This window comes from Crocodylus siamensis, chromosome 7, assembly GCF_052110815.1.
Source record: "Crocodylus siamensis isolate JL-2025a chromosome 7, ASM5211081v1, whole genome shotgun sequence".
Lineage (NCBI taxonomy): Eukaryota > Metazoa > Chordata > Crocodylia > Crocodylidae > Crocodylus > Crocodylus siamensis.
In genome coordinates, this window is record NC_143401.1 from 47871541 (window position 1) to 47888836 (window position 17296).

At 44.1% G+C, this 17296-nt stretch overlaps 1 protein-coding gene across 2 annotated transcripts in view; it reads left to right on the plus strand.

The window, feature by feature from the left end:
• Positions 1–9803: 9803 nt before the first annotated feature.
• ZNF365 (zinc finger protein 365) overlaps positions 9804–17296 on the plus strand; it is a 41156-nt gene continuing 33663 nt past the window's right edge. Inside the window, exons 1-2 of one of the 2 annotated variants that reach the window (XM_090057580.1) lie at positions 9804–9987; positions 10757–11500. In XM_090057580.1, the coding sequence (XP_089913706.1) occupies positions 10770–11500 (731 nt within the window). In that variant the 5' untranslated portion in view covers positions 9804–9987; positions 10757–10769. The remainder of the gene's footprint in view (positions 9988–10756; positions 11501–17296) is intronic. The other variant, XM_090057579.1, reaches the window with a different exon arrangement.

The window sequence follows — 17296 nt, forward strand, 5'->3', positions numbered from 1 at the left end:
TGATTAATAGCAGTTAACTAATTAATAATAATTTATAATTATTCCATGGACAGAATCCTTAAATTTTCACTTGGATTCACTCAGTCATTTCTCAGGCAAATTCCTACTTGACATCTAGATTAAATTCAGTAAAAATCTCACAATTTAACCCAGTATTAATAACAGTCAAGAATCAATAACACAGTTACCATGTACACAGATCATTCTCATTAAAAATGCACAAAAATACTGACTTTTTCCACTCAGTATTGGGCCCATCACCCATAGTTTGAGCTTATAGTGAAAATATATTGCTCATGCATTTATTAAAAATTAATGACTGTAATGTTATATTAAAATAGAAATCTCCGCAGATTCCAGTCTACCTGCATGTGTATAGGAAAAAATAGGCAAGATCTTGAAAAAAAATCTTAACGTTCTTTAATTCTCTCCTTATTTTCCATCCCTTTTTCAAAAATCAAACCACCACAACTAACAAATTTGAAGGATAATCAGCAAATGCAAGACAAAGAGATCACAATGAATCTGATTTTTTAAACTCTTTCATACTATTTACAACACAACTGCAGCATTATGAATCTGACAGTGAAAGTGATTGTAAACAAAAGTGAAACTGACATTTATTTTCATTGTTCAGGTCGAAAGAAATTCAAAAGTAAACAAACAACATAATGTGTTAAAATGAAACAAAGATTGTTTCCAATCTAATTTAATAATCTTTAATAATGTAGCAATAAAATCGAAATGGAATGGATTTGAGTTTTTAAATACGTTGCTAAACTGAGACTCCTTAAAAGAAGAGAATCATCTATCAGCTTCCACAAAAATCAGGCATTCTGAATCTGACCTGTAACAGCTGTTGATCACCCCCTTAGGGACCTTAAGCATCCTTAACTCCCATTCAACACCTTACATTGTTTGCAATCTATTCTACTCTGCTTCACTTGTCTCACTTTTATCTTTGGAAGTCTTACTGTAAAGAGATCATGAATGAAAAGCGTGCATAAGAATACCCTGAATAATGTCCTCTTGGTCCCTTGGAAACTCAAGGATGAGTCATAAACTGTATCTGTGTGAATAGTGCCAGATTCATAGATTCATAGACATTAGGGCTGGAAGGGACCTTGGAAGATCACAGAGTCCAGACCCCAGGGGCAGGAAGTCAGCGAGGGTCAAAGGATCCCAGCAAGATAAGCGTCCAAATGTTTCTTAAAAGAGTCCAGAGTAGGTGCTTGCACCACCTCTTGAAGGAGTCTATTCCAGGCCTTGGGAGCTGACAGTAAAGAAGTTTTTCCTTATGTCCAGCCTAAAACAGTCTTGGAGAGTTTATGACAATTGGACCTTGTCATTCCTTGGGGCACTTTGGTGAACAGGCATCCCCCCAGATCCTGATGCACACTCCGTATATACTTATAGGCTACCACCAGGTCACCCCTGAGCCTGAGCTTTTCCAGGCTGAAGAGTCCCATGGCTCAGCCTCTCTTCATAAGGTCTGTTCTTTTGCCCTCTGATCTTGCATGTAGCTCTCCTCTGGACTCTTTCAAGCTTCTCTACACCCTTCTTGAATGTGGAGCCCAGAACTGGATGCAGTACTCCAGCTGTGGCCTCACCAAAGCCGAGTACAGTGAGAGGATGACATCCTGAGATTTGCTTGAGAAGCATCTATGGATGCAAGCCAGAGTTTTGTTCACTTTACCAGCTGCAACATCACATTGGTGGCTCATGTTCATCTTGTGGTCAGTCATGACCCCCAAGTCCCTTTCAGCCATGGTGCTAGTGAGCATAGTACTGCCGAGCCTATGAGCATAATGTGGGTTTCTTTTTCCCTCCCGAGGCGGAGTACTTTGCATTTATCCTTATTGAATGTCATCAGGTTTTTTATCTGCCCACTTTCTAAGCCTATCAAGGTCAGCCTGGTTTACCAGCCTATCCTGTGGATGCTCTACCCCAAAGTTTGGTGTCATTAGCAAATTTGGCCAGTCCATTTCTGACACCGGTGTCCACATCATTAATAAAGACGTTAAAAAGTACAGGTCCAAGCACAGAGCCTAGGAGGACACCACTGGTTACGAAACACCACGATGATTCACTTCCATCCACTACCACTCTCTGGGTCTGACCTCAGAGCCAATTACCCAGCCATTGGACTATGATGTAGCCGAGGCCACAGTTGGCCAATTTTTCTATGAGGAGATCATGGGATACCAGATCAAAGGCCTTTTTAAAGTCCAGATATATGATGTCAATTTCTTCTCCCTTGTCCAGGTGATATGTCACCTGGTCATAGAAGGAAATGAGATTAGTCAGGCAAGACCTACCCACAACAAACCCGTGCTGGCTGTCCTCAGAAAGGTGCCATCAGCCAGCTTGTCTAGAATGGTCTCGTTAATATTTTTTTCCAAAATCTTTCCAGGGAACGAGGTCAAGCTGACTGGCTTATAGCTCCCCGGATCTACTTTCCTCCTTTTCTTGCACTAGCCTTCTTCCAATCTTCAGGTACTTCACCTGAGTGCCACGAGTTCTCGAATATCCTTGCCAGTGGCTGGGCTATGATGCCTGACAGCTCCTTAAGTATTCTTCAGTGCAAGCTGTCAGGATCAGGTGACTTGAAGGTGTCCAGCCTCTCAAGATGTTCCTTTAAAAGGTCTAAACTGATATTGGGTACAAAGTCACCCTCACCCTGGCTGTCCTGCATCATGCTGGGCAAGGCAGTCCCTTTGAGCTGGTGAAAAACCAACATGAAGTACCCATTAAGCAGTTTGACTTTTTCCTGGGTGTCAGTTGTCCCATTTGGTTTAGCAGGGGTCCAATGTTACCCTTGCTTTCTTGCTTTTCTTCTGACTCCCCACATATCTGAAAAAGGACTTTTTATTGTCCTTGATATGTGTAGCCATTTGGAGTTTGGTTGCAGCCTAGGCTTTCCTGGTTTGCTCCCTACAGGTATGGACCAGCACAGAATACTCCTCTTTAGTCGTGGTTCCTGTCTTCTATGCTTTATGAGCCTCTCTTTTTAGACATAGGAGGTCCACGAGTTCCCTGCTGAGCCAAGGGGGTTGCTGTGCCCTTTTGCTACCTTTCCTCCGAGATGGGATGGACATCCCTTGTGGTTTCAGGATCGCTCCCTTAAGGAGCAACCACTCATCTTGGACTCCCCTCCCTGTTGAGTCATGGCCCCTTAGAGCCTTAACAACAAGCCTCCTGAGCTTATCAAAGTCAGCTTTCCTAAAGTTGAGGACTTCTGCATTTCTAATTGACTTGCCAGCTTTGTGATGGATAGTAAAAGTAATCAGCTCGTTGTCACTGTTTCCCAGTTTTCCTTGAATTCTTAGGTCACTGACTAGATCATTCCTTTTGGCCAGTACCAGGTCCAGCAGCGCTTCACCTGTTGATCCATAGACTTCTTGAGTCATATAGAGCTCATCCATGCACTCAAGGAAGCTTTGTGACAGTTTGGATTTGGTCAAGCGCTCTTCCCATGAGATGTCTGGGTAGTTGAAGTCTCCCATGACAACCGTGCACTGAGAGCATGCAGCTCTGGCGAATTCCTGGTTAAACTCTTGGTCCTGATTAGGAGGTCCGTAGTAGGCTCCTACCATTGTGTCCCCTGTGGCAAGTTCCCCACATATTTTAACCCAGAGGGTCTCCAATCATCCTCCATGGGTGCCAAAGTCAGATTGCAGGGATGTGTACCTTCCCTTGACATATAGAGGGCTATACCCCCACCCCCTTTTTCCACACAGTCTCTCTTGTACAGGGTATAACTGTCTACACCTATGGCCCAGTCATAGGTGGAGTCCCTCCATTGTCCCTATAAGATCACAGTCATTCTCAGTTAGCAGGAGGACCAGTTCCTCCTGTTTGTTCCCCAAGCTCCTGGCATTGGTGTACAGACATGTAAGTGTTCTGTTGGAAGCCCTATGCTTCCTTGCACTCCCAGGATGCCATTCCAGAGCTGGAGTAGGAGTGATTTCCTTGAATCCCCTAACCTGCTGGTTTTGCAGTAGTTGCCTGGTGGGCTTGCTACGGTGGTAGTCCACCCATCCCCTGGAGGGCTTTGTTTAAACCCCGGTTGAGCAGGTCAGCCAATCTGGTTGAAAAGAGCTTCCTCCCCAGTGAAGTGAGGTGGAAGCCATCTCTTCCCAGCAGATCGCTGCTTCTCTTACCAAAGAACGGACTGTGATCATGGAAGTGGAAGCCTTCACGATGACACCAGCCAATCAGTCTTCAGTTGACTACCTCAATCTGTCTCTCTCTCCTCAGCCCCATGACCTGTACCCGGGAGGATCGAGGAAAAGACCACCAACCCCAACCCCCTAACCCCGGCTCCCAGAGCCCTGTAGCCACTCATGACCCAGCTGGGATCACTCTGAGCTGTGTCATTCGTGCCCACATGTATAAGGAGCATAGGGGTTGTGGTTGGAGGACTAGATAAACTTGGGGATCCTTTCAGCTATGTCCTGGATATGGGCCCCTGGGCGGAAGCAGACCTCCCTGGGTAAGGGGTTGGGGCAGCAGATTTCTCCCTTAGTCTCTCTCAGGAGGGAGTCTCCCACAATGACCACTCTGTATTTCTTCTTGGGGAAAGCAGGGATGGTAGCTGTTAGTTTTCCTCCCTTGCCTGCAGGAGCTGGCAGCTCTGCAGGCTCTACTGGGGCTGCAAGAGCTTCATACCTATTGCAGAGCTCCAGAGGGGAGGGGACTCTGGTGCAGTGGGCCTTGGGGAATTGCCAGGAATTCTGGCAATTCCTGATTTAATTTACAGTATATGAAATTCAGGCATGCAGAGAATAAGGTATATTCTATTCCGCAAAATGCACACAACTTGGCATATTGTATTAAGGAGAGACTAATCACCCCACCCCTGCCAATATGGCACAAGGACTAGAGCACATACAGATGTGACTGGAAATAGCCAACTAAGAAATGAGTGCTACATCCCAGTCCAGCAAAGCTATTCAAGAATGTACTAACTTCAAGCATTTGAGCAAGCTCTGTGAAAATCAGGGAGGAGGACAGCAGCAACAGACATTGGACAGCTGCAGCCTTATACCCAGCCTAACACAACTCTACTGGTACTGTGCAGGTCAGATGGCCAGTGGCTCCTTAAAAGCCATATCTTCCTTTCCTAATTCTATGATGGTTCCTATTATACTTACAAGGGCTGTGTGAAGCTTCCGTCCCTGATTCAATACAGTGGAGATTCAGCCCAATTCGGTGGCGAAATCTCCAAATTGATTCAAGAGACCCGTTAATCTCTCCAAATTGAATTGGAACCCTCCGAATTGATTTGGAGAGATTCAGAAAGATTCGGCAGTTCGGATATAGACACAGCTTTAAATGTTTTTCTACATACCTCAAGGTATCAGGCAGCTTGTAAATGCTGTGATGCTGGGCAGATGGAGCGCCCCACAGAAGCATGGGGGGCCCCCACAGCGCACTTGGCAGCAGACCTGGAAGTGGACTAGAAGCACTTCTGGTCCACTTCCAGGTCCACTGGGGAGCGCGCTGTGGGGCCCCTGCACCCACCCAGCTCAGTGACTGGTGCCTTCTGGGTCTGGGGGGACACCTGGGCTCGCCCCATGGCTGATCAGCGAGCCAGGGGGTGCAGGGAGGCCCCCCTGTGCGTTTGGTGGTGGACCCGGAAGTGGACCGGAAGTACTTTTATGTTCAGCCCCCCTGCGCTCAGCCAGAAGTGGACCGGCCGCCCCACACTTCTGTGGGATGCTCCATCTGCCCCAGCATCGCAGCATTCACGAGCTGCTCCTCGTACCTTGGAGTATGTAGAAAAAGCATTTAAAGCTGTGTCAATGGCTGAATTGCTGATTCTCCCAATCAGCATCGAATCTTCAGTAAAAGGTCAGACTGTTACATTACGACAATGTAATGCAAGGTAAATAGTAGGGCTGAGCAAAACAGCACCATTCTGTTTCGACTTGCATTTCGAGGTTTCAATGGAACAGCATTTCATTTCGAATTTCATTTCTATTCGAAACTGCTGTTCCATTTCGTTTCGCAGAAACAATGATGCTGTTTCAACATTTCACCCATAGGCTATAATGGGGAAGCTCGAAACAGGCTCTCTCATCCAGCAGACAGATTGGGGGCCCGCAACCCCGGGAGAGCTGTGGGGCCTGTGACATTCCTCCCAGGGTTGTGGGCCCCCAATCTGCCTCCAGATGAGGGAGGGAAGCCAGGTACTGGGGAGGGAAGCCAGGACGGAAAGGAACTGAGCCCAGCTGACCTGAGTTCCCTAGCCCCATTGTTGCCTTCCCAGCCTAATCCTAGTATTGGGGAAGGGAACTCAGCTCAGCTGGGCCCAGTTCCCTTCCCCTGCCTGACTGAAGCACTCTGTGATCAGCTTCCCGCAGCCTGGCCATGGGAGGCAGGGAGAGGCAGGGCTGCGTTTCCATCTGGCTGAGCCACGTGGGGCTGTGGAGCCTCTGGGAGCGCAGCCCTGATTCTCCCCTGCCTCCCACCACCTGGCTGCTGACTGCTTCGAAACTTTCAAAACGTTTTGACTAGCTTTGTTTTGTTTCAAGACTCTTTCAAAGCCCTTCATTTCATTTTGATTTTGCTGTTTCAAGCTCTACATGAGTCAAAACAATGTTGAAACAAAACAGCCAGCAAAATTTAGCACAGCCCTATTAATTAGTACATAACATTTCAGCATGGGTAGTAAGCCACAAACTTAAGGGATTAGATGATGCTCTAAGATGCAATAAAAATAACTTTCTTTGATGTATCATCTATTGAATCATTTATGGGGTTGTCTTAATCACAAAGGCATTTATCAATGTGCTTCCAACATCTAGATCTATGCTTGTATAATTTACTTATTAAAGAGATGTACTATAACAGTAAATATTTCAGTATTTCCCTGTCCCAAATTTAAAAATACCTTAACATGGTAGAATAAAGATCTCACATGCTACCATTTAGAAGAGTGACATTCCCCCTATTACCCCAACAGACATACACCTCTGGGCTAGCCTTAATGTTATTTCCTAAGATTTGCAACAATGTGTGTAATGGTCAAGAATACCCAAACAAATTTTAAAATCTTATCTTTTATTGAAAGGGTCCATTTCCAATAACACCATGGGCAGATCTAGAATTTAGGAAAGGCATGGGGATAGTGCAGATGGTGAGGTGCATCATCATATATAAAACAACACATATTTTTCTCTAATGAAAAATAAGCTAGAGGTTTTATTAATATGCCAGGAGCCTAGCACTGTATTGTTCAATTCAGAAGTGAAGTAAAAACAAATATAACTTCATTGGTATGAGTTAAAAACAACTGCAGGGCTGTAAAATAGGAGCAGGTAACAGACAGCAGCACTTCAGAACAAAGAGTAGCTTGACTGGTGGAACATCAAATTCATTTTAAAAAGGGAGGGTCATTAACACCTGCAGAATTAAGAGTTTAGAAGGGATCAGGTAGATTGTAATATGCCATGAAGTCAATTGACTCCCTCAGCACTGCCTGACTAGAAATGCCTCTGCCAGGCAGTTAGTTTTAAACTTTGGGTGGAGCAGGAATCAAAGTGGGGTGCAAGTGCACTAGTGCACCCCTCCACTTTCCCGATCCTTCTCTGTGTAATATCAATAACATGAAGTTCTGATCATGCAGTTGAAAGCCACACGGGCAGAAGAGTATATCAATATGAATGCTGTTATAGAATTAGGGCCTTCCTTGTCAGAAAAAAAATCCTCCTTTAGTTACTGACTACTAATACAGTCACTACTAAAAATTTGCAAGGTCTACTGTGTCTTTGTGAGCTTATTCTGGCATATGAGCAACATATGGCAGAGCTCTCCAAGAGCAAAGAATCATTTATTAAAATGTTCTTTCTCCAGCCCATTAAATTAAGAAAAAAATTACAGTAATCTCATATAACATAAATAGAAAAGGAAGGGATTTCCTGGGTGTTCAAATCTAGTCCCCTGCTCTTATGAGCAACTACATCATATAATCCTGTTCTTAAATTTGTCATGCCATCTTAAAACAACTTAAGGTTTTATGCCCTCAGTACGCCAACTGTAAGGCTGTTGTAGAATCCCTGATATCTGGAGACCACCTTCTAATTTCCAACCTTAAAGTATCCATTGCTGGTTTAAATCCATTTGTTCTTGTGCCAGCATTGTACTTTATCTTGAATAGCTTTTTCTCTCTCCCTTGCTACAGACTTACATGCACTATATTGCTTGCAAAAATGTTATGAAATACTAAATAAACATGATATAATATCAACAGATACTAAACAGCATAGCATAGGTCGAAGTCAAAGGAACAAAGTTAATATCAGATAGGTGATGTAAACCCAATGGAGTTACAGTGCAGATGCAAAATACAGTTATTACGGAATCATTCACTCCAGATTTACCGCAGCATAAATTAATTTGTAGTAAGGAGTAGACATATGACCAGCTGGCTGCTTGTTGGGAAGTAGGCACTAGTAGTGACTAGGTGGTAGAGAAGCTATTTTGCAATTGAGCAAATGACTGTCCCAGGTTTGGACCAAGGGAGCAGCCATACATATTCCACATAATGACATTCCTACACAGTAAAGTTTCTACATAGTTTTTTCAACAACTGATTTAGCTTTGGGTTCAAGCAGGGCTGTCCAAATGGCAGCCTGTGATGGGTTAAATTGCCACCCCTGGACTCCCACCCAGCCACTGCTACCCCATTGTTCTGGCTGGGGACTCCAGGCTCCCCTTCCTCCTGGTTTCCCCTTCCCACCCCGGGAGGCAGGGCGGTACAGCGTTCAGTGCCAGGTTAGCCCACAGCCCGTGATGCCTGAGTGGTGTGGTGCAGTGGGGGAACTCAGGCATGGGAAGCCACAGATGGGTCAGGTGCTTGGATGCACAGTGCAGCTGGGATAAGTGGGTAGCAGCAAAGGGGCTGGCCTGCCCAGTGCAGCAAGGAGGCTTGGGGAGCAGCAGCATGGGGGTGCTTTGTACAGCAGCATAGCACCTGGGAGCATGGTGCAGCAGGGGAGGCACAGTGGGAAGACATCCTGCATGCAGTGCAAGTGGGGATACCTGGGCATGGGGTGCGGCCACGGTGGGCCATGCAGTGCAGCATGGGGGTGGCATGTAGCCCCAAGGGCCCACACCCCGCACTGGGCAGTCCCCAGCTACTTCAAAGTTGAACAGTATGGTTCAAGTACTTTAACTACGTTGCAAAGCTGCGTCACAAGCCTGCTCCACTTTTAGAGAAACACATGGGCTGCCTATTCATTTCCCCATAGTCCACAATTCTTACTGGATTATTGCCAATAATTGTATCAGGTTGGCTTGGACCTGACCTGGCTCTCTCAGTCCCAAGCATCCTTCCCACCTGAGCACACAGTCGTGGCTAGCAAAGGAGCATTTCCCTTGGCTCCTACTGAACTCAGGGGCAAAATCCCTGTGAAGTCAGGCAAGACAAATCATAGAAAATTAAGGTTGGAAAGGACCTCAGGAGGTCATCTATCCAACCCCTGCTCAAAGCAGGACCAGCCCCAAACCAGATCATCCCAGCCAAAGCTTTGTCTACCCAGGTTTTGAAACCCCCCAAGGATGGAGATTCCACCACCTCTCTGGGTAACCTGTTCCAGTGTTTCACTACCCTCCTAGTGAGAAAATGTTTCCTAATATCTAACCTAAATTTTCCTTGCTGCAACTTGACACTGAGCTGCACCAAACCCACTGCAATGCAAAAGGCCCGAGCCCTTCCCTCCCCATCCCTTCGCCTCATTGAAGAGCTTGTTCCTGCCGTTCCCCTTGCCTTTCTCCTCCCCTCGCCGGGCTGCTCCGCCTGCCCCGGTGAAGCGGGGCCCGCGCGGCTCCGGCTCCCGCCCCCGGCTCCTCCCCGCGCCCGCTCCGCGCCTGGGTGCGCGGGGAGGTGGGACCGCGCCGGGCTCAGCGTGATTTACGGCTCTGCTGAAAACGGCTTTCCCCGCAGCATCAGCCCCGGCCGCGGCGGCAGCAACAAGTCCGGTAAGTGGCGCCCGCTGCAGCGGAGGAAGGCGACGCGCCTGCTGCAGTCCGGGCATGCGTTTGCCAATGCAGGGAGGCGCGCGGGGGAGCTGGACGGAGCCCGCACCCTGGCCTGCTGAATGGTGCTGTGCTGACCCAGGCACCGCGGGCTGGAGCTCGGCCAAGCCTGTGCAGAAATAGTGACCTTGTCTCACTGAGCCCGGTGTGCCCTCTGCCTGCCTGCTGACCCCACCTTTGCCTCCTCGAGCTTGCCAGGGTGTGAGACTCCCAGCCCGGTCCTGGCACCTCTTTGCATCCCGATCTGTACACAGCAGTAGGAAATTTTGCATCTGTTGTCTTGTGTGAAAGGGTTAGGTCTTTTTGCTTGCTGCTCCACATAGCTAATGCAGCCATCTCCCTGGCCTTGATCTGTCAGAAACAGGACTAACAAATTAATGTCAGAAAAAAAGCATAGTAAGATATTAATTTCTGAGTGCACAGCACTACAAACTAAACCTCTTTCACATCACTTTCTTGTACAGTCTGCTAAACAAGTTCTTTAGGGTCATGTTTCAGCTTCTCCAGTGAGCATATAGCAACTTCCCTAGTTTTGCAGTAACAAAAAAATCTTTGCAACTATTCTGGTGTGTCACTTTGGGATGAGACATCTCTGGTTGCTTTTCCCAGAAGCAGGCTTGAAAATTAGTTTAAAGGTTTGTTTTTTTTCATTAAGAGATAAGGGCTTCTTTTAACACAACCTTCAAATGAATCCATCTTTCCTTTCTTACAGGAATCTGAGAGTAATGCAACAGAACACTTTTGAAGAAAGCAGATATTCCTGGCCAGAATCTTTTGAAAATGTCAGTATCTGCATGCCATTTCGTTGCCCACGGTGTGGTGACCACACCAGATTCAGAAGCCTGTCTTCTCTGAGGGCACATTTGGAGTATAATCATAGTTATGAGGACAGAAGTCTTTTGACAAAATGCAACCTACCTTCCTCCCTCAAAGATGCAGATTTGCTTTCTTCCTCAGAGGCCTCAACTCAAGGAAAACTGAGGAAAGCCAGCCATGCAGTGAAACAAAACCCAGCCTACATAAATTTTTGTGATATATCACATGAGAACACAAAAAATAGAAAATCGCTGGAGGTGGAAGCTGAAAGGCCTGTCTCTTTTGTCGCAAATTACATACCAGCAAACTCCCCTGATGAGCAAATTTCTAAACCTGGGATTCCCACACCAGACTCAAAAGCACCTTTTGAGGCACGTGTAAGAGAAAAGTTTAATATGATGGTGGAAGCTGTAGATAAAACAATAGAGAAGAGAATTGACAGGCTTACCAAAGAGTTGGCCCAAAAAACTGCTGAACTGCTGGAAGTTCGGGCAGCTTTTGTGCAGCTCTCTCAGAAGAAACAGGAAGTTCAAAGGCGAGAGAGGGCCTTGAACAGACAGGTAGATGTTGCAGTTGAGATGATTGCAGTGCTGAAACAACGTCTCACAGAGTCCGAGGAAGAACTTCACAGGAAAGAAGAGTAAGTAGAAAGGCAAAAGAAGCAGTGTTGATGGCTTTGTATGTGCTTGGAGAACAGATATAATATAAGAAAATATTTAGATGGAAAAAATATTTATAGGTACTGCTACTTTACTGGTTATGAAAGAATGTAAATGAGGGTGGGTCTGGTGTTTCTTGATTTGCAAGCAACCTGATCCTTCTATTGACAGAAAAGTGCATTTTTCAGCAAAATGGGTTTCTTATTTGAAAGCAGTGCTTCTTGGTCACAAGAACCCTTCTGTCACTACTACACTACAGTGCCAGCTTAGGAAGCACTTCAAGAAATGCTACCCTCAGTAACATCAGCATAATGTAAATTACTTCAGTGGGATGGCACAAGTGTAAATGATATTAATAACTGACTGAACCTGAGGCTATATCTACAACTTGCAATGTAGTATGTACAGATACCCAAGCTGGGTAATGAAATATCATCCTGGTAAATCAGTCCTGTGGATTGTTACACTACCATGGCTATTGTCACTTCTGGTACCAGAGCTAGGTCAAATCAGAGTTAACTTGACTATCTCCTACATGCCACTACATTGTGTGGTGTAGACATCCTCTAACTAATATGTTCTAGCACATAACATTTTTAAAAATAAGGGTTTAATAGGTGATAGGTGGAAATCCTCTTAAACCTGTTGAATACTATTCTCTGAGTAGTCCTACTGAAGACAGTGGGCCTGGTTTTTGGAGGAAGATACTGTCAGTGTAATCATCATCATTTGCCTCTGTCCAAGGGCCAAATCATGCCCTATGTTGTCCTACAGTAGAATTTCTTATCTACTGTACAGCAACAAGGCAGCGTTATAAAGTAGTGCTCAATAGAGCCCATATAGTAAGATTTTAGAGGGAATTGGATTCATAAAAACGATCTGTTTATTACTAGAACCAGAAGCATATTCTACACTCATTTTTACAAGCCTAGTCCTTTTAAAAATATCTTCATGATGCATCGATAAATAATGTACCAGGTTACTACATTTTTAATGTCTGAACTACTTCCTTTTATTTAGCATTCTCTGAAACATTTTCGGGCAATTTGGAGTAACAAAATTATTTTTAGGAAAATGCATATTGTTTGATAATATAATGTGATTTCATTAGCTTAAAAATAAATTGTGTTGAACGTCAGCAGACATACCAGTAAAAGACATAAGATCTCAAACAAAGGAGTTGGTGTGGGAGTTAGTATTCCTTAACCTAAAAAAGAAGGGATGAAAATCCCCCAAACTCCCTCCTACAAAGAGACCATGATGATAATTCCTGGTGCAACATTACAAGAGTAATGGAGTAAGAGATCACAGACGTGACTGGATACATAGTTATGGGATGTATATTATCCTTGAGGGGTTCTTCATGGAATTTCTATCTGATATTTCCCCTGAAAGAGCTATGGAAGACAAGAGTTGAGGACTAAAGATATAGCTGAATATGATGGTGGAGTTCAGACAGTATCTGAAGACATGATGATGGTAGGAAGACATGAAGGTATCTTGAATGTTTAAGGATTACAGGCCACTACTAAACAAGGAGATCTGGAGCAACAGATGGCCCACAGAAGAATGCGTCCACAAATATGAGTCAGAGAAGAGATCATATAGTGAAACAGAAACAGAGTTGAGCAACTGCTGTCTAATTTCTGTTAAAGAGAGAAAAGACTGGATTCCAAGGAAGAGGAAGATCCTATATGGGGGACTGCTAGAAAGAACGGAAAGCAAGATGAACTGCTCACAGAAGAATAAAAAGCCTGTGGCTCACACCTGAGCCTGAGGTCTGTGTGATTAGGAACTTGTGACTAAGATGAATTGTCAAGCCTGTCGCCAGGAATGAAAGAATGTGCTGTCCTCTGGGAGCACCCAAGATGTAAAGGGTCCAGATGGAAGTGGGGAAAAGTCTACTTCATGATATCAGAAATGGCAGTGCCAGATTCTTGCGGACCTGGAAAAGGATACTCAAAGAAATAAAGGCTTAGAAAATCTTTAGTTAAATTTGTTGGATAAGTGAAGAAAGGACAAGATAACGGGAACTGAGATTTGGTGCTGAAAGGAAAACTTTGAAATTCCTTACCACAAGGAAGCATTCTTAGAAAGAGGACTCTTCCCAATGGACTGATTTTCCCCTGAGTTATTGAGGTGTGTACCTGATGAATGTTTGAGAACCTTAGATATACAAATCTTCCACTCTTTTTTTTAATATTGAAGGAATTGATGATTTTAAATATGGCACCACCTGTCAACCAATTCATGAAAGACAGCAACAATTTCTGATGGAAAAAGAAGCAGAAGACACTCCCTTATTTTGATCTGGAGAGGTGAGGACATCCACAGTAGATTCATTTCATTGTGATCTTCCTTTTGTGTCAGCAACTACCATTGAAGATTTGCCTCTTTCATAACACATCAATCCAGAAAAACAACACAAGGAACCAAGGAAAATTGAGGCTGACTAATATGTTTTGTTTGTCATGGGTTCAGGTAGAAATGAACAGACCAATAGAACCAACTCAGCTGGAGAGCGATTGATCTGTCCATCCAAGATCCATCATCAGATCCACCTCTTAAGCCTAGCCGAAAGGAAGAAATTGTTAAAGATTCCAAATGCCTTTCCAAGGAGGGTGGGAAAACAGACCACTTAAAATGGCAGTTGCAGTTTTTACCCCAGTTCTATCAAGCCAGATATGACCAAGAAAGCAGATCCATCTATGAAATGGAGAGAAATCTAATAGTCCAAGGAGCAGGCACTTAGCAGCATTTTTTGTTTTTGGCTCCTATTAGCTGAGGATTCATCAGTTGGAACTCACAAAAGAAGTGAAATAATTATTAATCACTGAATGATTATGTGTGTATATATATACTGCACACAGCAGTGTTCGGTAGAGATACACAATCTAGCTTTAAATGAACTACCTTGACTAGATTGGGATCAGTCTTGCCATGGTATCATGAAAGTCTGTGGGAGCTAATTTCCCATGTCTTAAACAACACTGATGGTCCTGTGTCCCTAAATTTCCCTGTTTTCTTGACAGAATCAGCTAGCCTGTGTGGAATTCCATATAGCCGTAGCTAGACTGCTTCTGGCAGCTGAACCAATGTGGGTATTTTACAGTACATTGCAGTCTACATATAACCAAGGAGACACCAGGGTGATGCCACCATGAAAAAAGCAACTATATTACTAGGTGAGTGGCATTACTAGGATATATGAGGAAAAATATTTGCCATAGAGGCAGGGAAGTATTAGTGCCACTGTACAAGATCCTGAGGAGATCTCATCTGGAGTACTGCATATAGTTCTGGTCACCTGTGTTCAGGAATAATGAATTCAAATTGAAACGGAGGCAGATGGAAGAGGATGATTAAGATGCTGCTTTACAACAAAGATTAAAACGGCTTGTTAAGGTTTAGCAAAGCAAAGGCTAAGTAGGGATATAATTACTTTCTGTAAATAGATCAGTGGTGTAAGAACCAGGAAGCGAGAAAAGCTAAGGGACAGTGTTGATAGAAGAACAAGTGGGCATAAACTGGTCAGGAGTAAATTGAGGCTGAAAATACAAGAGACTGTAAGCGGAGAATTATAACAGCCTGAAACAGACTTCCAATAAGGGTAGCAGGGCAATGTCAGAGGTACAGCTGGAATATCATATAACTGTGTGGTTAAGCCTTGACCCTAGACTAGAGGGTCTCAATCCAGGGGATCAGAAATAAACAAGGTCAGGGAAGCAAGAGTCCTAACTGAAGTCATAGGATCAGGAGCAGGTACATGCTGAGGTCTCTAAGGGACTGGGATGCGGGCATCACCTTAGGTAGAACTAAGGGCGGGGGGGGGAAAGAGGGGAGAATTCAGGGGTAGGGGAAAATGTGCGGCTCAGCAGCAGTATTCACCCCTGGGGCTCCAGAGCTGCGTGAACACAGTGGTTCTGGCAAGAGCCCAACTTGACCAACTAGTGAGCTCAGAGAGCTCCTTGCCCAGATGCAGCCCTCCTAGGAGCCCATGCCAGCCAACCAGGAGCTCAGATGTGCTGTACATGCGCAATGAGCAAACTGAAGGGCCCTCCCTCCTTTTCTGGATCCTCCATCTGCATCCTGGAGATGATCCAGCTCTTGCCAAAATCAGTGGGAGCACTGCCGTTGTTTGTGTTTGGCCCAACATTTTGTGTCCTTTCAAGAACAAGTAGTTCCATTAACCTCAATGGGAGCAGTGTCAGACTGGAAAAATAGGAAAATTGTAAAGTTTGGGTTAACACCCTACTGGCCTGAATGTGAGTAGTTTATGCCTCTTTGAATGCTGTTGTAGGCTGTCAACACACTCAGGCCTTATCTACATACAGATTTTGTATTGTATAGCTATTTTACTTCTTTGGATTCTTTTGTGTATTTATTGCATCTTTTCTTCTTAAAAAAAAAAGGTCTAGTGTGGACACAGATGTATCAGAATAAATTATATCAGAATAAATAGTTTTTTCAGCTGTGTATTATTCCCCTCACAGGAATAGCTTTGCCAAACTAAAGTACTTTTATTTTGGTATAATAATAGGGATAAAATGACTTAACCATAATGGTATGATTAACAGTACACCAATTTTGTGCCTAGACAGACATTAATGCAGATGTCACTGCTTTGGTTATTCTGTTCACAGTTAAAAAGCCAAGTGGGAAGAAACTTTATTTTGAAAATAAAAAATTAATATTCTAGTGCACTAAGTACAGTGATCAAAGATAAGTGCTACCTCTTTGAGTCCCATCAATCTGACCCATGAATGAAAAGGATTGCTCATTTGACTGTGGGATCAAGCCTTGAGCAGAGCTGCTGAGCAACTTATGGATTTAATTAGAAAATGTGCTAGGAAAGGAAATATTTAATGTTTGATGAAGAAGAAAAAGACTCAGTGTGAACACTATGATTTTGAGAATAATGCAGAACCTGCACAAAGGAAATACCCATTGAATGCTCTAACAAGAAGACAACAGAAGCCAAGTGAAACAATGAACTCAACTTAAAAGGAGCATCTAGAGACTTATTTCTGGAAAAAAAGGTGTTGCACTGATATAGTAAAAAAATAATCAAGCAGATAGGGTTTGAGTTCAGTGAATCTAAACAGGATAGCATGTAAAGTAAGAAGATTTTCGGCTGGCCCTAATTTCAGGATTTGAAAAATATTTAAAAGGTTAGGTAAATAATCTAATAAGTAACTGTCTGCATTTATCATTATGCCTAAGAACAACAGACATTCTGTAGGAATGCTTTCTTTACAAAAGTCTAAGATTTCTATGAGGAATTTCTTTTTGCTTTGTTTTCTTTTGACCATGCTCTTATACCAAAGCCAGAAATGTTTAACATTGTAAGCCATAACGATGCTCTTGAAGGACCATACATTTAGCAGTTTGATAAAATTGCCATTGGCTTTGCCCCATACCTCGTATAGGTAGGTTTTTTTACTCACAAAGGAGAACAATTGTTGTAGACTTAAAGACACTTATTTTGGAATAATGTGTTTGCACAAGGGGTTACTCAAGAATAGCTATTGTGGTATAACCTATTTTGGAATGGCACTGCCAATCAATTTGCCCTACAGGCAAGGCCTCAGAGCAGTCAGTGGTTTTCAAACTGTCCTCTGTAGAACCCTTGGGTTCCATGATAGATTATCAGGGGCTCTGAAGAGAGATTGGGGGCAGATCAGGTTTGGAGGTGGCATGCTGCCATTTGCCAGCCTGGGTCACACAGCTCTGCATCAGTCTTGAGGACAGAGGTAAGGGTTCTGCAGCAGAAGTTA